The sequence below is a fragment of the Rhamphochromis longiceps genome, linkage group LG23 (genome assembly GCF_057381845.1).
Source record: "Rhamphochromis longiceps isolate RC_006_pf linkage group LG23, R_longiceps_female_GT1.1, whole genome shotgun sequence".
Taxonomy (NCBI): domain Eukaryota; kingdom Metazoa; phylum Chordata; class Actinopteri; order Cichliformes; family Cichlidae; genus Rhamphochromis; species Rhamphochromis longiceps.
Genome location: NC_140578.1, coordinates 6,392,125 through 6,415,905, shown reverse-complemented (window position 1 = coordinate 6,415,905; position 23,781 = coordinate 6,392,125). Strand labels below are relative to the sequence as shown.

General features: G+C 41.5%; 2 protein-coding genes across 2 annotated transcripts; one reads left to right on the top strand and one right to left on the bottom strand.

The window, feature by feature from the left end:
- Positions 1-1,690: 1,690 nt before the first annotated feature.
- Positions 1,691-18,384, top strand: pfas (phosphoribosylformylglycinamidine synthase). The gene is made up of 28 exons (XM_085398268.1): positions 1,691-1,865; positions 3,719-3,841; positions 4,008-4,143; positions 5,063-5,168; positions 5,272-5,470; positions 7,933-8,038; positions 8,135-8,275; positions 8,361-8,485; positions 8,573-8,701; positions 9,733-9,870; positions 10,092-10,220; positions 10,320-10,393; positions 10,471-10,627; positions 10,717-10,778; positions 10,886-11,047; positions 11,184-11,420; positions 11,514-11,744; positions 11,886-12,066; positions 12,176-12,259; positions 12,432-12,587; positions 12,863-12,982; positions 13,080-13,225; positions 13,309-13,516; positions 14,011-14,090; positions 14,186-14,300; positions 14,389-14,538; positions 14,689-14,829; positions 17,792-18,384. The coding sequence occupies exons 2-28, from the start codon at positions 3,721-3,723 to the stop codon at positions 18,100-18,102; spliced, it is 3,945 nt and encodes a 1,314-aa protein (XP_085254394.1). The 5' UTR covers positions 1,691-1,865; positions 3,719-3,720; the 3' UTR covers positions 18,103-18,384.
- On the bottom strand, positions 18,241-22,668 carry LOC146641133 (E3 ubiquitin-protein ligase RNF170). The gene is made up of 6 exons (XM_085398269.1): positions 22,562-22,668; positions 21,975-22,077; positions 21,355-21,463; positions 19,998-20,071; positions 19,801-19,911; positions 18,241-19,226 (listed from the first exon to the last, which is right to left on the bottom strand). Exons 2-6 carry the CDS (start codon positions 21,993-21,995, stop codon positions 18,888-18,890), a joined length of 654 nt encoding a protein of 217 aa, XP_085254395.1. The 5' UTR covers positions 21,996-22,077; positions 22,562-22,668; the 3' UTR covers positions 18,241-18,887.
- Positions 22,669-23,781: the final 1,113 nt, after the last annotated feature.

Genomic DNA, 23,781 nt, shown 5'->3' with positions numbered 1-23,781 from the left:
GGAGTATTTTTGTTCTTTTCCTTCAACACTTGCATTAAAATGTCTGCAACCTCCTGCATATATTTTCCAATTTTCAAAACGTTTTACACAACTAAGAAAATGTCTTCAATTGCTTTGTTTTTTATAGCTTGAGAGAGTGAGCCTATTATGCGAATTTACAACTCCATATTTCTGTTTTTGGACTGCACCAGAGCAGCACTGTATTACTCACAGTTCAAAATAGTAGTTATTTACCTTATTCTGCTCCTGGGTGCAAACCCAGTGTATCCTATCCTCTCTCTTTAATGTCACCTTTAGTTAGAGCCAACTCTTTTCTGATTGGCTGTACCTGGTACATCAAGTTTAAACAGCAGTTGGGGGCTATTTCTTTACTCACAACATGAATTGTGTCCCTGAGATGACTATATTACCTGCACCCACAGCAGCTTTTTGCTTACAGGGTTTATTTGCACATATATTTGAATGGTAGCGTCAGAATTTGGCATAAAGAACATGAAAACATGGATCTACCCTGCCTTGTATCAGGCTTGTGATTGTGTTGTAATGATGTGGGCAATACTTTCTTGGCACACTTTGGGCCCCTTAGTACCAAATGAGCATTATTTTAAGGCCACAGCTGACCTGAGTATTGTACCTATCTTCTGATGGCTGCTTCCAGCAGGCTAGTTTGTGGTGTCACAAAATTTAAATGAACATGAGAGTGAGTCCTCTGTACTCAGATGGCCTCCACAGTCACCAGATCTGCAGCAGCTGTGTGATGTTTACTAGCTTACTGTGGACTGAGATCTCTGAGGAACTTTTTCAGCACCTTGTTGAATTTTTGCCACAAAGACCCGAGGCAGGAAAGATGTGCAGGGTGAGTTTATATGAGAAGAAATAAGGAAAACAGTAATTGGCTCCCTTGAGCTGTATACAATTCTTCAGGATCACCGGGACAGGATGTTAGAAATACTAAGATTAATAGTCGAAGTAAACCCCCAAAGTTTTCCAGCATGAAGATCTAAATGACATGCCCCCCCCCCCCCCCCCCCCGTTCTATTAATTTCAGCTTGTTCTGAATCATTTTAAATAAAAAGATTCTTTTCATGTGTTTTAGAAATTTTAAAAGGAAAAGTACAAAATAATTTACAAGTTGCTTCCCTGTTGGCAGTTTTCACATTAAAAGTTCAAAGCCTCCCAAAATTCACTGACATCGCTGAAACTTCTAGTATGTTTGCTGATAATGATAAACAGACTGCCATCAACAGGATTTACAAAGAGGATTTATATAAAATAAAGAAATAACCTGTTTTGAAAGCATTATCCTCCTTTTGTCCTTTTTGCCCACTTAAAATATCTTTATAGGACTGTTGTGCAATTTCTGGTCCTGTTTGGCCAGAACTCGATTGAAAAAGGCATTTTTAATGGCAATGAGACTTTCACAGAATAAATTAAGGATAAATAGAAATCACTTTGCCAAAACAAAACAAAAACAAACAGATTCCAGCTTCTAACTTGTGACAGGAAAGTTCACTGTTGCTCAAAAGTAGTTGATATCATTCATAAGAAATATGGCTGAAATATGGGATAAAATTGACAGATTATAAGCCAAAAAGTAATTTACCACAGTTTAAATACTGGGGATCATCACTGAGCAAATACTGTAAATCACTCTTTGCTACGACACCCACTTGCGCATGCGTCTTGCAGTTTGAGTGGCTCACACGTGGGTGCAGAGGTCCAGCCATCCTTCCATCCATTCAGTCAGTCAGTGTGCAGACCGCAGCTAACCCAGCCGCTTTCAGTCTGTCCTGCAGGAGCAGAAGTCACTCCGGGACTCCAGCAGAGACCAGGTTTGATCCCAGACAGCGTAACTGCTGCTGCACGTAAGTTAGCTAATGTGCTTTCTGCTAACTCTGCTGCCTTTTAGCCGCTTAGCTTCCACACAGGAAACATGGAAAACTCCCCCAGCTCTTTTTAGACACGAGTCACTTTTTAAGAAGTTGTATCCCTTATAATGTGTCGTTGTTGTGTTTCAGTCAGTTGACACAGAGGTGTGTGTGTGTGTGTGTGTGTGTGTGTGTGTTTATGTTGAAGGGGGTTGCAGTTTGTAGCGTGTTAAACACTAACAGAAAACTCCTGACCGTGCAGTGTGTGACCTGCAATCAGTGGGCCATTTATCAGAATCAGGATTGTGTGTGTGATTTTATATTGGACATAGTTCTGCATTTATTATTGTAATGTAGGTTTTATTAAGTGTAAAATTAAGGAAGTTTAATAGAATGTTCACCTGAGCCACAGAAAATATATATAAGGAAATGAATAAATACTTTTGAAACCATGAAATCATAAGTGTTAATGACAAACATCTCTTATCTCTTGAAAATCTGATGACATGAATTATTTTTTAATTAGAATATTTTTAATGAGTGCTAGGGTACTGCTCATTTTTCTTTAGGGGAGCCCGGAATTTCTTATGTGGAGGAAAAAAACTTATTCTCTGCACATATGTCAATACATGTAGAGTACAGATCAAAGAAAACCTTCACATGTTGGTTTTCTAACCTTGCAAAAGTGTTATACATGTTTATAATTCAAACAACTTGAGTCTGGATCTAGACATTTTCCAGATGTTTTACCAAAAACGGATTAACTTTTTTTTGTAATTAAAAATTGGAATAGTTAATGACTTGAATACAACTTTCAAACTTTGTTGTGGTCCCTGGGTTGTATGTTCAACATGCTGATATCATTGGCTTTCTGTGACGATTTGCAACCTTTTTCTCCTTTTGAATCAAACGTACAGTGGACTGAAAACTTTTAAAAACTACAAATAAATTGAGATCGTGCAGTATTAATAGTTGTTATTTGTTTTGAACTTAATGTACAGTAAATGAAAATTAGATTTCAGTGCGTTTTCTGCTAATGTAAATTCTTAGAATTTCAAATCAAAATAAAGTGATCTGTACCAGCGTTCTTCCTCTTAGCTCCTGTTCCACCTTTGTAGCAAATTTCATGAAATTCACCTCTGTAGTTTGTGTAATCTTGCTGAAAATCCAAAAAAAAGACCTTTAAGAAAAAGCCTAAGTCGGAGTGAGAATTTATCTTGTAACATCCTCTCTGTTCTGTGTGCCTTCGAGGTCCTTGGTACAAAATGTGCAGATTCAGCCTCCCTCCTCTTTCTTTTATCCCTTCATTAAATCGCTGACTCCATGATGATGAAATCCGGGCGCTGTGTGGCCCATAGCATGTTGCAGGACTCCAGTTCTTTTTCCTGTTTGGGTTCAGAATGACGTGTAGCCCAATCCTGCTATAGCGTAATGGTTTGTAATCAAAATATTTAAAGCTCTTAAAGCTTTTGAAAACTGCCATATCTAAACATAGATTACTCTGCTATACTGATAGATGGCTTTCACAGCCTCTCTGAGGTCTTGCGGAGGTGTTGGAATGGGTTGTAGGCTTTTTGCAGTATTACGAGTGGCCTGCTATCTCATTATTGGTTTGTCTTGACCTGAATCGATCTGGAGACTAGGGTCGGCACACTTAATATTGGTCATCAATTTCATACTTTGGACTCTGATTTAATGACTCGTTACTTCAGAAAATGCAGTTAGTAATAGGCTAATTCAATTCTATTGACAAATGATGCCTAAAATTCACCTTCTTTGACCCTCTACAATTGATTTGACTAATGCACTACCCTCTGCCTTTAAACTGGATTTGTGTATCTCTTCATCAGTCATGGCTGTCGTGAGGTTCTACAGTAATGAAGCTCTGAAAAGTCGGGCCTTACAAAGGGCAGCAAAGCTCTACCCACATCTGTTAGTCACGACCGAGCTGTGCTACAATGTGGAACTGACAGGTGAGTGTGTAACAGGCCTTGAAGATGCTAATTATTATGGATGTGGGTAGAATGAGGATTAAAGTCACTGAATTCACCTTAAAGGTTTCTTACTAGTCTACCACTTATAAACAGATGTAAATGTGACATTTTAATGTTTTGTCCTGCTGTGATTTTTCTCCTGCAGGCTGCGAGAGTCTCAGCGATGAGCAGAAGGGGGTTCTACTCTGGTTGTTTCGTCATCCTCTGCACGCAGAGCCGCTGTCTGAGAAACCAAACCTCACAGAGGGCAGTGGGGAGAAACTGGTGGAGATCGGGCCCAGGTACTGCTGCCTGGTTTTTAGAGATAATTCATTTGCATCTCAGTCTTTTTGCTTAGCACAAAACACACAGATGCCATCTGCAGTTGCTTTACCAGGCAATCCCTGCTCTTATTTCGAAAGTTCAGTCACTGCCAAGCAGCTAGCCCTGGCCTTTCCCTGTGAATCCTGACTTGATGAGGTCCTGGCTAGGTAGCAATCAGCTGCTTTACCAGCGAGGATCCGACATCCACCTCCACTGTTTTTGGATTGCAGCTGGGATTGCTAGTCCTTGTTCTTTTTTGAGATCCACAGCACCTCTCTAACTAAAATGGTTCAGATATTGCAGTCCTAGGCAGCAGGTCGCGATTACGAGCTGCAAGAAGGTGGAGCTGGAAGAAAGATACAAATCTGTACCTGTGCATTTTCAAATGTTTGTGTTCCAGGTGCTGTATGTTTGTTTTCTTGGCAGTTGGCGATACATTGTGCATTTCTATTTGTACTCTATTCTTTGACCACATATACCCCAACTTTTTTTCTTTCTTTTTTTTCCCTCCTGCCTTAGACATTGTCATTCTGTATGAATAAGATTCCAGTTAGTGAAATGAGAACTTAAGGTTATGAAATACAGGAAACAAAGAAGTCAAACTGGTAAACTGCAAACAAGCCAGGCCGTGAGGGTTCTGGCCAAGACGTTTGTGACTTCCTGTAGCATACATTAAAATAAATACCGTCTGTACTGAACAATGTTAGGCAGGTGTTCACTGTGACTAAGGGTAAGTAATATGGAAATCTTTAAAAGTGCTGAGCAGACTGTAGGCGAGCCTGACTTAAAAGTAAATAGGGAAACATATGGTACAGTTTTAATTAAAATAATTCTTTTAAATCGTTCATATGAGAGAAAGTCTACATTATAAAAAAGTCTTTTATGTTATATTTTCAGGTTGAACTTCTCCACTGCCTGGTCCACTAACGCTGTGTCCATCTGCCAGAGTGCCGGTCTCACTAATGTCACCCGAGTTGAGCTGTCGCGCAGGTTTCTCATCAAGGTGTGAACACACACACACAGAAAAATCTACGCATATATATATACTTTTCTTTTTCTTTCGCGACTTTACTTTCTGGGTCTAATGTGAACTGTCTCTGCTTCAGCCCAAGACCGAGCAGAGTGTGAGTGAAATCAGTGGAGATGTAAAGAAGCTGATTGAGTGTCTGTATGACAGCATGACGGAGTGCATCTATCAACACCCCATCACCTCCTTCACTGTGGAAACAGAACCTCAGGCGGTGTTCGACGTGGACATCCTGGGGAAGGGTCGCTCAGCCTTGGAGAGCGCTAACGATGAGCTGGGTGAGAATTTATTCATTTTATATTTTTTTACACTTTAATAGAGTTTCCTTACTGGGGCTCTCTTAATTAATGGAGCATTATTGAGCTTCATCCTCTTTTAATCTCTGCTTTTACTTTCCTCAATCAGTCTTTTATTGCATTTAATGAACTGTGACCTGCCTCTCTCTTCTCTTTGTCTGCTCTTCCTTTATGCTGCTTCTCAGTCTTACAGTGGTCTGTGAGTACACTGCTAATAACGTCACATGATGCATGACATTATTACTTAGCTGGTTGAAGTCACAGGACGGCAGTGATGCTGCTGATTATCTTGCACGTGCACGTGTGTGTCTAATGTAAAACCCTAAAGAGATAAAGGCTCAGTCGATTGAAGGACTGAATAAACTGATCTGAGTGATATTTGAAGCCAAGATTTTTGTTTTGTTTGTTTCTGGTTGACTAAAGGTTTTTAGTCCTTGTACCTGACCATTTTCTTTGTTAGTTAGTTTGTTTGTTAAGGTTTGTAACACACAGAAAACAAGGGACTGAACCAGTGCTTAGTCCACACATGGCAAAAAACTTACAACATATTATTTTATTTTTTATCTTTAAGTGCTTAGTTACAGGCAGTATGTCATAAAATCCCAGTTTTACAGGCATAAAATGGTATTTTTGTACCCATGAGGTGATTCTTAATGAGCTATTAACTAAAAATTTGGCGTATCTCAGCATGGTGTGTAGTTTGTCCTTAAAAAAATTGAGTAAACTGGAGAACAAATGACTTATTGGCAGACCTAAAAAAAAAAAAGGTGAATGGTATCTGAAATGGAGTAAAAGCAGAAAACACTGTCAGTCATGGACGGGCCTTCCCGGAGCCCTGACCTCAGCATCACTGAACACTGTGAGATCATCTTGTCATCGGTTTTATAACCGTACCGACTCTATTTTTGTCTTAAATACTATATTAACATTAACATGCAAATAAATTAGAAGTGGCTTGAGACATTACTGTATAAGATAATAAAAGCAGTTAAGTTATTTTCCTAGAAAAAGTTGGATGCAGCGGTTAATCACACTTTAAAATCATTTTTGTTTCCCTAGTGACGCTGATTTTATTTAAGGATCATTGCTAAGTTAAGGTGTGTCGTTTCTAAGTCGTTCTTGGTTTTAATATTTTCTTACTTAAATTATTGCTATTTACCGCTCTTAACGAACCATCTTTAAAATCCATTGCAGTCTGTCCAAAATGCAGCTGCACATCTTTTAACTGTTTCCAAGAAGAGATGTCTTGCATCTTTATTCACTCTCTGTTAGCTTTAGAGTCAATTTTAAAATTCCCGTTTTAGCTTTGAAGCTAAAGCGCTCCAGTATCTCGCACTCGGTGTCTCTCCTTCGGGTTTATGAGCCCGTTGTAACATGATCTTCTATTCGCCGACCTGGAGCTGCAGTCACACTGCGGTGAAAGCTGTAGGCTGACAGAAACAGCCAGTTGCAATTGTTTGACCAGACGACCCTGTGTCCTCTTCAAACTCCCTAATTTTTCCTTTAAATAATATTTAAAGTTCAAGGAAATCTCCTGCAAAAACAAGCTCAATAAATATGTGATGATTTCTGACTTGCCAAAATGATTAAGATTGCAGTTACAGCCCACAGTAAAAATACTTTTTGCAGCCATACGAACAAGTCAGTTCTGTCATCTGTGCGTAACGGCGATTTTCTGTGTAATGACCCAGAACTGTAAAACATTTCATGTGTCTGCACGCTGAGTGATTATTTCCTCCTAATAATGTGAACAGGTTTCAGGCTGACACCAGCCACAGCGACAGAACGTGGCGTGCGTTCTTATGTTCATGCTCTGCTTATTCGCTCAGCTTCATTAACATTCACAAGCAGCTCAAAGAAATGAGAATCATTTCAGTGCACGTACTTTGTAGGCGCCGCCATGCTCGGCTGGTGAATTGAGGAGATAATTAAAAAGAGGTATATGTGGAATTTGTTCTGACTACAGCTGCTTTGAATCCTTGTGAAATCAATTTTACACTCAGTGTTTTGGTGTTTAATAGATGGGACACAAGTTTGTTATGCAGTGTGGATCCTTGGAATACTAATTGTAAAGTGTTCATGCTAAGTACTGCTTAAGTTTAAGTGCAGTGGAAGTGATCAAATTTATGTATAAACGAGCCAAAGCCATCTCAGAGTTGTCGGCTTTCTTGTGTTTTGAAGCATGTTTGAATGCATGGGAGTGTGTCGATTGATTTTTGTTTCGCCCGAGGGTTAGATGATATTTTTCCAAGTTTATATATAGAGAACAATTCAGGGGAAGAAATGCTGACCGAAGCGCTGTGCACCTTTTTAGAAGAGCACGTTTTGAATCGATAGTAAATGGATGGAAACTACTCAGTGCTCTTTAAATGATCTGGTGATGCCATGTGGTTGTTTTTTCAGTATTGAGAAACTTTATGTATGCACTTTTGTGGTTGGTGCAGGCTTGGCCTTTGACTCCTGGGATCTGGACTACTACACATCGATGTTCCAGAGGATTGAAAGGAACCCCACCAGTGTGGAATGTTTTGACCTGGCCCAGTCCAATAGGTGGGGTCGTCCGCAGTGAACAGATTGGCGGGACTGCTCTGTGTGTTGTGTGTTTTTGGTATTTATACGCTGCAAGGCTTTCTTTGTCCTTCCCAGTGAGCACAGTCGTCACTGGTTCTTCCGGGGGCGGATGGTGATCGACGGGAAGGAGCAGAAGGAGACTCTTTTCAGCCTCATAATGGACACGCAGCGGCACAGCAACCAGAACAACGTCATCAAGTTCTGCGACAACAGCAGGTAGTAGTGGCGACAGCAGGGGCGAGCACACTCGTGAGCGTGTCTGTCTATTTTGGCTCACTGTAAATTTTCTGTGTGTGTTCAGTGGCATCAAAGGCATGGAGCTTGAGTTCATTTACCCAAAAGACCCATCCCAAGCGAGCCCGTATGAGACTCGGCACTCACTAAGACATGTCATCTTCACAGCAGAGACGCACAACTTCCCGACTGGTTAGGGCGCAAAAAGTTTTGTACTTATTTAAAATGCAAGTTTCTGTTTTTACCTGAGATTAATCGTGAGCTGGATGGACATTTTAGGTGTATCACCGTTCAGCGGAGCAACAACAGGGACTGGTGGTCGTATCAGAGATGTCCAGAGTGCCGGACGAGGAGGCCACGTCATTGCTGGCACTGCAGGATACTGCTTCGGGAACCTGCACATACCAGGTCCAAGACTCTATGCATCTAATGCATCTAACAAATTTCCCACGTGTGGGACTAATAAAGGTTATCTTATCTACTATTTAAGGGCAAGCTTTAAAACAGCTGTCCCCAACCTTTGTTGCGCCATGGACCGGTTTAATGTCAGACAATATTTTCACGGACCGGCCTTTAAGGTGTCACAGATAAATAAAATAAAAATAAAATGATACAACTAAGACAAAAACTGTGGTGTTTTGTAAATACTAAACACGAATTCACTGTCTAACTTTAGTAGCAGCGTCCTCCTGAAATCCAGCAACAACATTGAGAGTAACGTCCTCCTCTCTCCCCCTTAATGCTCTCTGGTTGCTATGGTAACATGTAAATATTTCTTTCAAAATAAGACGCACAACTACAACACGGGAAAAGACCCAAGGAAACAGAGTTGACGATAAAAACCCTGAAAATCATAAATTTCACACCCGAGCATCAACTCTCGCGCCCCGGTACCAAACGACTCATGGACCGGCCCGGGGATGGAGGACCGCTGCTTTAAAACCTACAGGACAACAAATTAAAATCCACATATTAGAGTTGTGATATATTATAATAAGTCTTCACTTCACAGAAGTTTTAAATACCTAAATATAGTTTTTATCGATGAGTCATTTTGGCACCATGTGAGGCTGCTAAAATGGTTTTGGTTAGAAGTTGATGTTGATCAGTGAGTTGCCAGTTGAGGAAAGTAAAAAGGTGGTTTCATTAAAGTATAATAATTTTCTCTTTTAAAGGTAAAATTGAAGAATTTGACCACATGCATTTAGATAAACCTAGATGTCATCTGGATAACAGTTAAAAAGAATCTGAAAGTCTTGAATGATTTGCCACACACTTGGCATCTGTACAGAAAATGGATAATGGTCTAATAATGAAACCCTGAGGCACAACATGCCAAACGTAAAATAGATGCATTTTTGTTAATAAGGTATCAGAAAACATGGTTGACTGTGCTGCACAGAAACTGACCTTGAGTCAACATGTCTTTCCATCTGTAGGATATGATCTCCCATGGGAGTGTAAAGGAGAGGGATGGGAGTATCCCTCCACCTTTGCCCCTCCTCTGCAGGTGGCCATTGAGGCCAGCGATGGAGCGTCGGACTACGGCAACAAGTTTGGAGAACCTGTCCTCTCAGGTAGGACGACCGTACACACTAAACACATAAGTTTAAACAAGAACGCAAATCCAATACTATCTCTGTTGTTGCAGAAAATTCATTTTGTCTCTTTTCCTCAGACTGCTTCCCAAAAACATTGCATCTTTAAATCTGTAACCTGTTTTCTAACATAACTGTACAAATTTATGAATGACTATCGAATTATTTTGGCACTTCTTTAACACATAACCTTCCTTTAGGCTTTGCTCGTTCCTTCGGCATGCGGCTGGCTAATGGGGAGCGACGGGAGTGGATTAAACCGATCATGTTCAGTGGTGGTCTCGGTTCTATCGAAGATCTACACGTGAAGAAAGAAGCGCCAGAGCCTGGTGATGCATTAACACACTGTGTGAAATGACATTAATCAATTCAGAGGCTATATTTACACACATTGATCAGAGACTCTCTGCTGCTCTGCTGTCCATCAGGAATGGAGGTGGTGAAGATCGGAGGGCCGGTGTACAGGATCGGTGTAGGAGGAGGAGCAGCCTCTTCTGTTCAAGTATGGACACTACAATTAATCAATGACCTCGCGTGACGTGAATGTTTTTCAGTATTTAAGTACATGTAAACTTGTAGGTTCAGGGGGACAACTCCAGCGACAGGGATCTGGGTGCTGTCCAGAGGGGAGATGCTGAGATGGAGCAAAAGATGAACCGTGCTATCAGGGCATGCCTGGAAAGAAGTGGCGGAAATCCAATCTGCAGTATACATGATCAGGGGGCAGGAGGAAATGGTGAGGAAAATGTGGCTTCTTTAAGAGGTTATATAAAGAAAGAGAGAAAAACCAAGGTATTGAACCTATACTCTCATTTCTTTTTTTAGGTAATGTGCTCAAGGAGCTCAGTGAGCCAGCAGGAGCTGTGATATACTGCAGTAGATTCAAGGTAATCACCACATAAACACAGCTTTCTGTTTGTGTTTTTAAACACATTTCTTGTATTTTCTTTTAAATAGATAAATGTCTGGATTTTTTTTATGCTTTGTGTTGTAGAAAGGTGACCCCACACTGAGTGTGCTGGAGCTTTGGGGGGCTGAGTATCAGGAGAGCAATGCCCTCCTGCTGCAGCCATCAGATCGGTCCTTCCTGGAGAGGGTGTGTCAAAGGGAGAAGTGTCCTGTTGACTTTGTGGGAAACATCACAGGAGACGGCAAGGCACGTTTTAGACTGGCTCGAGTCGATAAATGCACATCTATCATACCGGTCATTTCACCTTGTTGGCTAGGTCATAATGCCACAAGTGTCTCACTGAGTAAATCCACGCTCAGTGAATTACTGATTTCTCACTCAGATTGTTCTGGTCCGTGACGAGGGAGGAAGTGGCGATGAGGCAGACAGCGGGCGTTGTCCTGTGGACTTGCAGCTGGAGTGGGTTCTGGGAAAAATGCCGCAGAAGGAGTTTAAGATGGAGTCACTGGCCCTGAATCATCAAACACTGAGTCTTCCTGCTGGGCTGACTGTCAAAGATGCTCTGCACAGAGTTTTACGTTTGCCTGCTGTGGCGTCCAAACGCTACCTGACCAACAAGGTGTGTGTATATACCCGTCTTACAGTCTCTTGTTTTTAGAAATAACTTGTGCAGACACTGATTCTCTCTGTTGTCTCTCTCTCCCTCCATCAGGTGGACCGGTCTGTGACTGGCTTGGTTGCCCAGCAACAGTGTGTCGGCCCTCTTCACACCCCATTGGCCGATGTGGCTGTTGTTGTTCTATCACCTTTCAGCCTAGGAGGAGCAGCAACAGCCATTGGGGAGCAGCCAATTAAAGGGCTGGTGTGTCCTGCAGCAGGGGCTCGCATGGCTGTGGGTGAGGCTCTGACCAATCTGGTGTTTGCAAGGGTAACAGAACTAAAGGTGAGTAAATATGCAGAAACAAACAAGCTTAATTAATATATCGCAGATATGCAAAAATGTAAAAAGGTGTATTTTTAATCCCAGCATGATGTAATTATTGGAATTTTATTATTATTATTATTATTTTTAAAATCTTGTCAGGATGTGAAGTGCAGTGGTAACTGGATGTGGGCTGCTAAGCTGCCTGGAGAGGGGGCATGCCTGTGGGAAGCCTGCCAAGCCATGTGTGCAGTCATGGGTCAGCTGGGAGTGGCCATCGATGGAGGCAAGGACTCTCTGAGCATGGCTGCTAGAGTTGGAAAAGAGACGGTCAAAGCTCCAGGTACTCTGTGTGTGTGTGTGTGTGTGTGTGTGTGTGTGTGTGTGTGTGTGTGTGTGTGTGTGTGTGTGAGAGCTGTCTAAACTTAGCTTTTGCTCTGCTTCTTTTTCAGGTGCTCTTGTTATTTCAGCATATGCTGTTTGCCCTGACATCACTGCTACTGTGACGCCTGATCTCGAGGATCCAGATGGCAAAGGTATAACGCACACACCAAGACTCAAATCTGTCAGTGTTTTAATGGCATAAAAAATAAGTTAATTTTCCTTAGTTTTTTTATTTCTATTTTCATGCTTCTCTAACTCACGCTGCGCACATCGTGATCTCAGTAACAGACAGCTTGCCTCTGACTTTTTGTCCTCTGTCTGCAGGCGTGTTGTTGTGGGTTCCTCTCAGTCCAGGCCATCATCGTCTAGGAGGCTCTGCCCTGGCTCAGTGCTACAGCCAGCTGGGAGACTGCTCTCCTGACCTGGACCAGCCAGAACTATTGACAGCCTGTTTCAACACCACTCAGAAACTCATACACGGTCAGTTTGCACAGGGAAAACATCTCCCTGCCACAGAAAGGGGAAAAAGTTGGCATCGAATTATACTGGGAGCAAAGTTTTCTTCAGTGTGGTTTTTTTTTTTTTTTTGTCCCCCCCCCCCCCCCCCCCCCCCCTTTCAGTTTTGTTTAAATATTCCTTTAAATTCTTACTGCACAGCCACAGCTCTGCACTGTGACGAGAGAGCCACCTAGTGGCTTGGAAAGCTCCTAAAAAAATAAGAACAACAACATGTAATCTATTTTGTGTCCTTTCAGATCGCCTGCTGAGTGCAGGTCATGACATCAGTGACGGAGGCCTTCTTACCTGCTTGCTAGAGATGGCGTTTGCAGGAAACTGTGGGATTGATGTTGAATTGACTTCACAAGGAGCTGGAGGTTAGAGCCTGAATGTGTTATTTCCCTTTCCTTACCAGTTAATTACACATACATAATGCAAAATAACTGTGTCTTTACAATCTTTTGCCACGTGCAGTCATGGAGCTGTTGTTCAGCGAGGAGCTGGGTTTGGTTCTGGAGGTTTCTCAGTCAGATTTAGAAACTGTGTGTCAAAGATACAGCGATGCAGGCGTCCAGTGCCTTCATATCGGCAGAACATGTGGCTTTGGACCAGAAGCCATGGTGAGATGTTAAACCTGGCACGGACTCGGGTCTTGTGTCTTTGTAAGGGATGACCGCTGTCTTTCATTGCACTTGTCTTCCAGATCAGGGTCCGTGTAGATGGAAAGGAGGTGCTGAGGGAGCTGCTGCCTGACCTCAGAGCAATGTGGGAGGACACGAGTTTCCAGCTGGAGCGTCTCCAAGCCAATGAGCTGTATATTAAACAGGAGGAGGAGGGGCTATCAAAGAGGACACAGCCATACTTTAAACTGACCTTTAACCCCTCTGAAATGCCCACCATCAGCCAACCTGGTATCAGTGACTTATTGTACTCCAGAATTGGAATTAATGGTTGTTTTTATTATGAAGTCAAACACTCTTTGATTATTTAATTGTCTATAAACTATAATTTAGCATAACAGTTGTACATGCTGTCAGAGGGTGTATCCCCACTGGGGAAGTCCTCCAAGAACAACAAACCTTTGAAACGTTTTATTCAGTTCGCTAGTGTTTCAAACTGCCAGCAGCAACACTGAACTGATGCAACAGCTAGCCGCTAACTGGTAATGCATTGTCATCCATTGTTGTTTTTCTTTATAAGTCTGTTTTATCTTATGTATTTTCACTTTACATCATTTCCCAGTGTGCTGAATGGAATGAAACCATATTTATTTAGTGGTTGGACAGCACCACTAAATTCTTAATCATTTAAATTCATCAGGTTTAGTCAGATATAATCATTTATTAATACTCTGTGATTTTTTTATTATGTTTTTTTTGTATTTTAAACTGTTCTGCTCTTTTAGCATGTGTTGCTGTGGTCAGAGAGGAGGGCAGTAATGGAGATCGAGAGATGTCTGTCTCTCTGTACATGGCGGGCTTTGAGGTCATTAACAACAGCTTTATGAACCAGATATCTGCTCATCTAAATCGAAACTGTGTTGCATGTTATTGAGCTTTGCAATGTAAATGTGTGTGTAGGTTTGGGATGTCACCATGCAGGACCTGTGCACTGGCTCAGTAACCCTGGACCCTTTCAAAGCAGTTGTTTTTGTTGGTGGTTTCAGCTATGCAGACGTCCTGGGATCAGCTAAAGGTAAATGCACTCGCATGCACTCAGACGTAAACCACTGTGAGGTACATATTATTTTTTTCCTGCGTAACAATATTACTTTTTCATAAAGGTTGGGCAGCTACTGTTGCCTACAACTCCAAAGCCAAGGCTGAATTTGATCGTTTCCGACAACGTGAGGATACAGTGAGTCTGGGCGTATGTAATGGTTGTCAGCTGCTCGCCTTGCTGGGCTGGGTGGGAGAGAGCGAGGAAGGAGTGGGTAAGAGGACATTGCAAAGAAATGTTTCTTGAAAATGTGATTGAAATAAAGCAACACAATACCTTAGTAGTGAATTAAAACAGAATTGTTTAGAATAATTTTTAATCCTGATGTTTGTTTTTTTTTTCTTGGCTTTTTTATTCTCACCAGAATCTGAAGTGGTGCTGAGTCACAATAAGTCAGGCAGGTTTGAGTCGCGTTTTGTCAGCGTTGGGATCCAGGACTCTCCATCCATCTGGCTGAGAGGCATGGAGGGCTCAGCGCTGGGAGTCTGGGTTGCACATGGAGAAGGTAAAGTCAGATCAGCATGAGAGGTCTACTGCTAAGCAGGATTTGTAGTCAGGTTTAAACGAGCGTGCTTAGTATCATGACAGTGGGTCACAACTTACTAAACTAAATCACAGTGGTAACTTACGCTTAACTTAAACTCACCAGCAGTAAAAACAGTACCAACAAACCAGTTCTGTTCTATTGGAAAATGGTGTCTTAGAACAGCGGTCCCCAACCCCCTGGCCGGTACTGGTCTGAGAGTTGAGACTTAGGTGTGAAATTTGTGGTTTTCAGGGTTTTTATCCTAAAAACCATAAATAATAAACCATAAATCCTTTATCATTATTTTTTATTGTTTTTATCATTAACTTGGTTTCCCTGGGTCTTTTCCTGTGTGTCATGAATGACCCACATGTAAATAAGACTTCTATTATATGCACAATAAAGCAACGGTCCCCAAACCCCAGGCCGCGGACTGGTACCGGGCCACAAGAGTTGAGGCTCGGGTGTAAAATTCATGGTTTTCAGGATTCTTATAGTTTTTATCATTAACTCAGTTTCCCTGGGTCTTTTCCCATGTGTTATGAATAAATCTTCTTTTGTTGGTACCGGTGCTGGTTTTATTTTGTTGTATTTATCCGCGACACCTTAAAGGCCAGTCCGTGAAAATATTGTTGGACATAAACCGGTCTGTGGCGCAAAAAAGGTTGGGGACCGCTGTCTTAGAAGACACTAGAGTAGGGGTGGGGGAACTCCAGGCCTCAAGGGCCAGTGTCCTGCAGGTTTTAGCAGGTGTCCTTGATCCAGCACAGCTGATTTATGTGGCTAAATTACATCCTCAACATGTCTTGAAGTTCTCCAGAGGCCTGGTAATAAACTAATCATTTGATTCATGTGTGTTGACCCAGGGTGATATTTAAAACCTGCAGAACACCGGCCCTTGAGGCCTGGAGTTCCCCACCCCTGCACTAGAGGATCCTATGGAGTTCAAATATTCAGAGATGATGATAGATCAGGAGTTGATCAACCAAACATGAACAAGCTTGGCCACAGGGCATCCTAAGCCCAGGATGTTATCAGATCAGATATCATCATGTTGCCTACCAAACATCAAGGGGCTAAAATGATCCATATGTAGCATTTATTCTTACAACAGCTTGCAACTATGTTATGACTAGGGATGGGTACCGGTGACATAAACGGTAGTAACCAGACCGAAAAGCAGCGCACATTTCGGTGCTTTATTTCGGTGCTTTTTTTTCCTGAGCTGTGATACACTTTAGATTCTAGCCAATCATTTTACGTTTCCGAGGATAGTAGGCGGGTCCAGGTACGTACGTTCTTTTAGAGCAGAGCTACAGATTAAAAACACCCAAGGCAAAGCGGTCAAAAGTCTGGCTGTACTTCACAGCAAAATATGCAAACTCAGCAGCCTGCAACAAGTGCTTTAAGCTGATACTGTGATACTGTGCAAAGGAGGTAACACCTCAAATCCGATGAAACACCTGGCAACGCATAGCGTTTTTTGAAAAGCCGAGAAATGCGCCGTATTTGATAGCTTGCTGCGAGACCTCACACCGTGCACATCTACTGCGGGTGGGTTGCCTGTTATCGGACCCGGAGTTAGCAACATCCCCCAAAAACACGAAGAGGAGAGTCCTGGCCCCTAGCCCTGCCAGTGTAGCAGAAATGATGACGGAGGATGATGCAGCAGCAGCCGTTCTTCTCTGCGTGAGTAGCTTAATGTTGTTCATGTGTAATTTACATTGAGTAGGCTAACCACGTTATTACATTAATGCATGTAAGGTGAACTAGCAAACATCATCATAGCTACATGCGGCTGTCTTCTTGTTTGATGGCAGATACTCCCTTCACCCTGGCCAAAAAGGCTAAAATGACCAAAGAAAAAGTGGAAAACAGTTAAACATGAGAGGTTTTTGGACAAAGTTTGTGTTTTTTCCATTGTTTAAGCACTGCTTCCAGCCAAGAGTGATACCATATATGCCCCGTAGCTGCAGAAAAGGCTAACATTGTTATCTTTTTACAAAAAAAACAGCTGAACATGAGAGGTTTTTGGGCAAAGTTTGTGTTTTCCATTCTTTAAGCACCGGTTTGAGCACCGTTTAAGCACCGGCACCGTTTCAAAAGTACCGGTTTGGCACCGGTATCGGATAAAACCTAAACGATACCCATCCCTAGTTATGACTGTTCAATTTTCAACAGGCATAAAATAGTATTTTGCATCAACAAGGTGATTATCAAGGCACTATTAGCTGGCAAACTTGGCATATCTTCTCATGATGCACTGTCTCTAAAAACTTTGCAGAAACTGTATAAGTACAAAAGACGATGTGGCAGGCTTAAAAGCTATCTGCAGGAAATAGATAGTAGCTGACATTCATGTCCTTAAGAAATAGGGGAGAAAGAAAAGCAGAAACCTGGCATAAGACCTGAGAGATGACATGTTTCTCTTCAGCTGATCTATCTGCTGTTCACTAAACCCTCATCAGAAATAGTCTCGGTGGAAGGTTGGCTGACGAGAAGTCGTTTTTGAGGGAGGGAAATGGAAGTGGGGGAAAAAGCTGAGGTATATCAGATTACACAAGAGCTGGACCGAAAATCTGTCGCATCTGCAAAACTCGTTGGAGGCTGTCGTGGTTCGGCCCTGCTTTTCAGCCATGGTGTTGGGATCTTGTCAGAATGTATGGAATTATGAATATAGGAAAGTATGCACTAAAAGGTGGTCATAGCCAAAATGTTCTAGCTTTATATATTTCCATTAAAACTTTGCACACGTCAATAAATCACTCAGCTATTTATCATTTTTCTAGCAGAATGTACAGAAATGATGAGCCCCCCTCTTTAAACTTGCATAACATCAAAGATTAATCTGGTTGCCTAACAAGTCAGTGAGTCCGTACGCTCTGTAATCAGCACCTGTGTTTAGTATTGATTTTTCCCCTAACCTTTTTCTTTCCCGTAGGTCTTGTGCAATTCCGTAGCTCTCGGGCTCAGGACCTGATTATTTCTGGTGGACTAGCCCCCCTCCGTTACCTTGACGACCAGGGTCATCCCACTGAAGAGTACCCTCTCAACCCTAACGGCTCACCGCAGGGTATCGCAGGACTCTGCTCCAGGGATGGCAGACACCTGGCCATGATGCCCCACCCGGAGCGCTGCACCCTGAGCTGGCAGTGGCCCTGGGCCCCAAGGGACTTCAGACCTTCTCTCACACCTTCACCCTGGCTGCGTATGTTCAAGAACGCAGCTTCTTGGTGCAGCAATCAAGAGTGATATTCCTCCATTAACATGTTTCTAGTGCTGTCAAAGTAGGGTGTCAACTAAAACTGCCATGTCTGTTTACGTTTTGTTGCCCAGCTTTTTACTTACTGGGGTACGCTGGTGTTTATGCATTATTACTGCCTGTTATACTTTATTGACTTATGGATTAAACATGAATTCCATAGGTTTAATCTGCATATTGTACAAAACTGCAGGTCTGCTGTTATTAGTGTTGGTCTGCTGAAACATCCACTACTGAACTTGCTAACAATAAATGATTTAATACTGGAAAAACGTGGTGTTGTGTGACATGATAAAGAACAGCTATATAAATCAATAAATATTGTTTATTTAAACGATAAAAACTTAAATTTATACAATGTCAAGTATTTACATGGATGTCAATAATACAGTACTGACGTGACACATGTTCTGTAGCTTACTGGAACAACACGTTTGTGTACACTGGTACAGATTTTTTTTTAAAGGGAAAACAAAGACAAGTCAAACACTTAAGGACTCAAGAAGGGTTAAGGATTTGTAACCACATCTGAACCTACAAATTGCATAACATCATATTTTTAGTTAGTTTAGCATGAACTCTGTAAACAGTTCACAAAAACACCTGGAATCTGAATCTACATTTAGGGAGGCTCAGACAACCTCTAACACCTTGACTGTTGCATGCTGTGCAGTTGTCAATATTCTTCTAACCACTAATCCAGCCAGAGGGAAGAAATTCAATAAAAGTCCATGTCTAACAGCTTGTGCTGCCACGCTCCAGCTGCTCATGCTCTCTAAAGTGAATCTCCCATCACTCCCTGTGAGGTTGTAGCATTTCCAGGTTGTCCTCTCTCTGGTGTTATTTGCTGGTTGATATTGATAACACAGATAAGGAGCAGGATGACCACCACCAGGTCGTCCAGGAGACCTAGCAGTCCACAGAGAGAGGGGTCTGTTTCTAGGGTACTCGATGAAGACACTGCATCCAGAGCAGGGGAGGAGATGGACATCACGGTCCCCACGCAGCACAGGGCAACCCTGAACAGAAACAGCCACACGAGTCCTCCCATGGTGCCCAGGCCACGAACCAGTAACTGCAGAAGCAAGGGGGTGTCACAGAGGTAGTCCGTTACCTGGAGGGGTGAGTATGCAGGAGGACATCAGACAACCAGATACCAAACATTTCAAGTTGGCGCAATCAAAAATGATCCACAAGATTTTTGACTGAGCACTTCGACATGGGTCAGGGGTATTCTGCTGATTTCCTGATGCTGCATTTATTATATTTGTGTCTCTCTTAAAAGCAAGAAATAAATTATTCTAAATGTATAGTCAAAAGTAGTTCCAGTTCTTAAGCATGAACGCTACAGGATATGTTTTCAAAGAAAAAAAAACACACAAAGAAGGTCACGTGGCTTCTAGGTGTGTCATTGTGAGCTGTTGAGCTCATACCTCCTTTGTCTATCACTGTTGGTTAAACAGGACAATAACTGCTAGGTTGCATAAGAGGTATTCCCTTTTCTAACTCTTCGAGGAAATAATGAAAGAATTCTTTTCTTCCCTTTCAGATGCCCTGATAGATACCACGGCTTATGATATCTTAGAATAATAATAATAATAAAAGTATTCTTGGCTCTTCGATAGGTGAGTTTGCTGTTGGGGAGTAGCAGTACAATATTGTTACCGATGTTTTAACAGAGTACTGACCCTGCGCGGAGCTCCAGAATAACGTTTGTTGTAGGCTGTGATTTCATCGAGAACTTCTTTTGACTGCTGGTCTGATCGGGTCTCGCTGAACAGGTGGCAGAGCACGCTGACCTGCAAGATTGCAAGCATTTTTATTTCACGTCCACGCTCGTAACACATTTATGATGTACAGTAAAAGAACTAGGAGAATAACGCACCTTCTGTCTGCAAAGAGGACAACTGATTGCATCTAACCATGACCCATGCCTCCAATAGGTGATAAGACAGGGAGCTGCAGAATCAAACACAACTATTTATTTAACTCGTCATTTAATCTATAATAGATAGTATCAAGGTTGGATGAGTGCATTCATGCCATAAATGTTACTCAAAAGCTACAGATATGAACATCTAATTGACCATCTCAGATATGCCCAAAGAAATTCCAGGAGAAACACTTCCTAATAGGAATTTGCAGAATTATCCAGAATTTCAGGTTCTCAGTTCTACTGTTTAGTTTTTTGTTTTTTTTTAAAGCAATAAGTTTATGCACAGTCATGGTTCTGGGTCATAACTCTGCATAAACTGGCTTTTGTTGTTATACTTAAGCAATCTTTGGCTGCCACATATAAATATGAGATATTTTTAAAAATTCATATTGGAAACATGAGAGATCACCATCCCAAGTTTTGGATATTCTTCAAAGAATATTATGCGCCTTGAATATGAGAAGCTGTGAACAAAATATCAGTCCTCTACCTGCAAAAATGTGGTGTCTTTAGGTCTCCAAATCTGCTGGTAGAGATTGGACATAATATTTCAGGGATTTCAACAACAGTCATTATATGCTATCCACTCTTGAGACTTTATATTCATAGTGCCATGTTACCAGATATTTACACCAGAAAACTGAAGGATCTAGCTCAAGTTATTTAAAAAAAAAAAACAATCCCTAAATGACAGAACCTGAAATGTATTCCCCATTGAGAAGTCAACCTTTCTCCTGGATTCTCTTTTTCAGGCAAATCTAAGGTAAATGACCCTGTAGCAAAAATTACAAGAGCCCTTCTCAAAAGCAGATTTGTAAAGACCTGAACATTTTTACATGGTTAGCCTAATATACGGTTACGAGCTCTGTTTTTTTATTCTATGTATTATACACCTCTCAGGTCAACTCATAGCGCAACTCTCCTTAATGCTCCAAGTGTAGATTATGAATTTGGGTTAATGATGCTGAGGTTTTGCTTTCCTAGTAGCGGGCATAAAACCTCCATCTCGCATCGTCTGTGAACACATACCTTACTGTGTTTGGTCGTTTGCTCCTCTATCTACAAGTGTAATGGGTGGACCGTGGCAAACGTTAATTATTAAAAGCCAAACAGATGGGCCAAACAGATGGGCCTGAAACAGCTACAGCACACTACTTCTACACTGATCAGTGAATAAATCGCATAAACTAAGACACGAAGTGTGAGCCCTAATCACAGATGATTGACCGAACGGGTGTGTGCATAAAATAATTAGAGTCTGAGAAGATTTTGGTCAGTTTGTGTAAATGTGTGCAGGATCTCGTACCGCAGAACAAATGGCCGCAGTTCGTCTGGACTGGGAATCTGGCCGTCTGCAGGCAGACTGGGCAGTACCAGTCTCGTCTGTTCGAAGACTGACATGCCTGCATGGATTCCTAAAAACAGGAGAGACGAGGAGACATAGAAGAGAAGACATAAGTGAAAAGTAGGAAGAAAAAAAAGGACAATGACAGAAGAATCGATAAGCGTTTTCTATTCCTATTCCTGGTGTTCATGGATTTCAAGTGAAATAATCTTTGAAAAGCTTATACCGATGTAACGGTGAAACACAGAACACAACACAACAGAAAACTTTTGATTTGAGTCATGCAAGCAGTGACATCAACTTCCTCCACCAGACTGTGCCCCCAATAAAAGCAATAAATTACCTTTTTTATAACCCAGGAAGTGTCTTATAAATAATGTTTTCCCAGTTTCCGTGTAGGAGAAACTGTTTTAAAAATCCAAATTAATGTAACTCTTTAAGTTAAAGCATGAGATTCACCCAAGTGCTTCAGAGATAGTGACAAAGAGAAGTGTAACCCCCACTGAAAACAAGGAAATATAATAAGCCCCTGCATGACATGAGCTTTACTGTGAGTGTATGCGTTTGTGTGAACCACTCACCTTTAGGCAGCTCATATACATTGATGTTGACTGATCAGGTGTGCACAGCAAATACGTGGATTATCCTACAGGCGACCCTGACTCAGTGGAACTTCAGTCTGATCTGAAACACAACATGACATAGCAACATAGATAAACACACCTGTAATGCTAGTTTATCTAAATAATGATTTAATTATTGATGTGTGAGATAAAGAGAACAGAAGCTCAGCTCTTCTCTGTTTGCGGATTACGGCTACTGATGCTCCGACTTCAGCGTTCGGACTGCTAATTTAAATGGTTTGTAAAGCTTAGCCTGCACTAACAGGTGAAATATTTTTTTCAGATGGAAAGATGAAACTGTTAATAACAATATGCTCAAATCAAAGAAGGCTGCAGGTTTATAACAGATTTCATTTGTCAAATAACTTCAGTATCAATTTATGGCTCAGATCACCTAATGGGCTTAACATTAGGTCTGGTCTTTCATACAAATCAAGAAATCTGTAAGAAACACACTCAACAAATTCCCCCAAACCTTCTCTAACAATTTGGTAAAGCACAAAATCATATTTCTATTACAGAAAACATTGGAAAAAAAGACTCACCTGGACTTAAATCTGTTGCACGGGTGTATAGAGGTTAGGCAGATAGATAATCAGTGTCTTCTAGAAGGAAGTGAAGTGCTGCCCAACAGCATCACTGAACAAAATAAATTGAAGCTCCCTGTTAATGATCAACTACATTTTCCAATATCAGCTGGCCTGTGAGTCTTTCTACTTAAAGGGGACAGCATTGTCAGATCAATACATTGGTACTTTGTACAAAACTCACTTACTTCCCTTTAAAATAGGCAGCTGTCAACCTTTAGTCTCAAAATAAATACAAAAAAACGAGAAAAAAAATCAACATATTTGTTCCTTCAGTCTGGCCAGAGGTAACCGGTTTGGGTCGCATGACCAGATCAAAGCCAGAAAAGATTCCTCCTACGCTTTGTTTAAGTAGGTTATATTTGAACTTGCCAATAATTTACCCAGAGTTTACTTAGCCAAAACCTTGTCCATGCAATGCTTTTTTATATTACTACACCAAGGGTACTTCAACTGATCCTTTGATCCAAATCCAAGTTGCAATGTGAAAGTAAGAAATGTCTAAATCGGTGGATAGTAAAACCATTAAAAACAGAGTACTACATGAACATAGCATTGACTTACTGTGGCAAATATTTGTGGCAAAGCAACCTGTCTGGTAGTGCCAAATGTTGTGACAGCCATCACGTACTTTTCCAAGGCAGCTATTGCAGAAATATCTTGTCAAATATTTGCCCTGGCACTTCACCATACCTTAAACGCTAAAAAAGGGAAGTTCATGTGGATCAAATCCTCTAAAAATAGCCACTATAGGGTCAAGGTCTGAGTGGCAGAAATCAGGAGATAAATGAGGTCCTCATCCAAAGAGAGTTTAATGGGTAAAGTCCAGAGTCAGTTCAAGCACGTACTATTTTATGAGTGTGTCAAATTTTAGCTTTGATTTGTGATCATTAGGTTGCTTGCTGAGTGATGTAACAATCCCTTTATAATAGGTGCTCTTTAAGATTTGTTTGTAATTTTCCATGGTGTGGCTTGGGAAAGCATGTGACACAGAGAAGATTTCATATCAACTAGACACAACCTCATGTGAGGCATAAAATAAATGGGTAACTTGAGAAATTTATAGCCTTCATGGGAAATGATTTACTCGCAGAGAGTAGCTGACATGCTGCCAGGGTTTTAGTGGCTCTTTGGGAACAGTGCAGATTACAGAAATACTTGTATAGCCAATAAAACGT

Coding starts and splice junctions, on each gene's coding strand:
- pfas (XM_085398268.1), top strand. CDS start 3,721: ATGGCTGTCGTGAGGTTCTACAGTAATGAAGCTCTGAAAAGTCGGGCC. Junction 10,394..10,470: donor GAGCAGCCTCTTCTGTTCAA/GTATGGACACTA, acceptor GTAAACTTGTAG/GTTCAGGGGGACAACTCCAG. Junction 14,539..14,688: donor AGAGAGCGAGGAAGGAGTGG/GTAAGAGGACAT, acceptor TATTCTCACCAG/AATCTGAAGTGGTGCTGAGT.
- LOC146641133 (XM_085398269.1), bottom strand. CDS start 21,995: ATGTATATGAGCTGCCTAAAG. Junction 19,912..19,997: donor GTCCTCTTTGCAGACAGAAG/GTGCGTTATTCT, acceptor GCAATCTTGCAG/GTCAGCGTGCTCTGCCACCT. Junction 19,227..19,800: donor ATTCTGGAGCTCCGCGCAGG/GTCAGTACTCTG, acceptor TCACCCCTCCAG/GTAACGGACTACCTCTGTGA.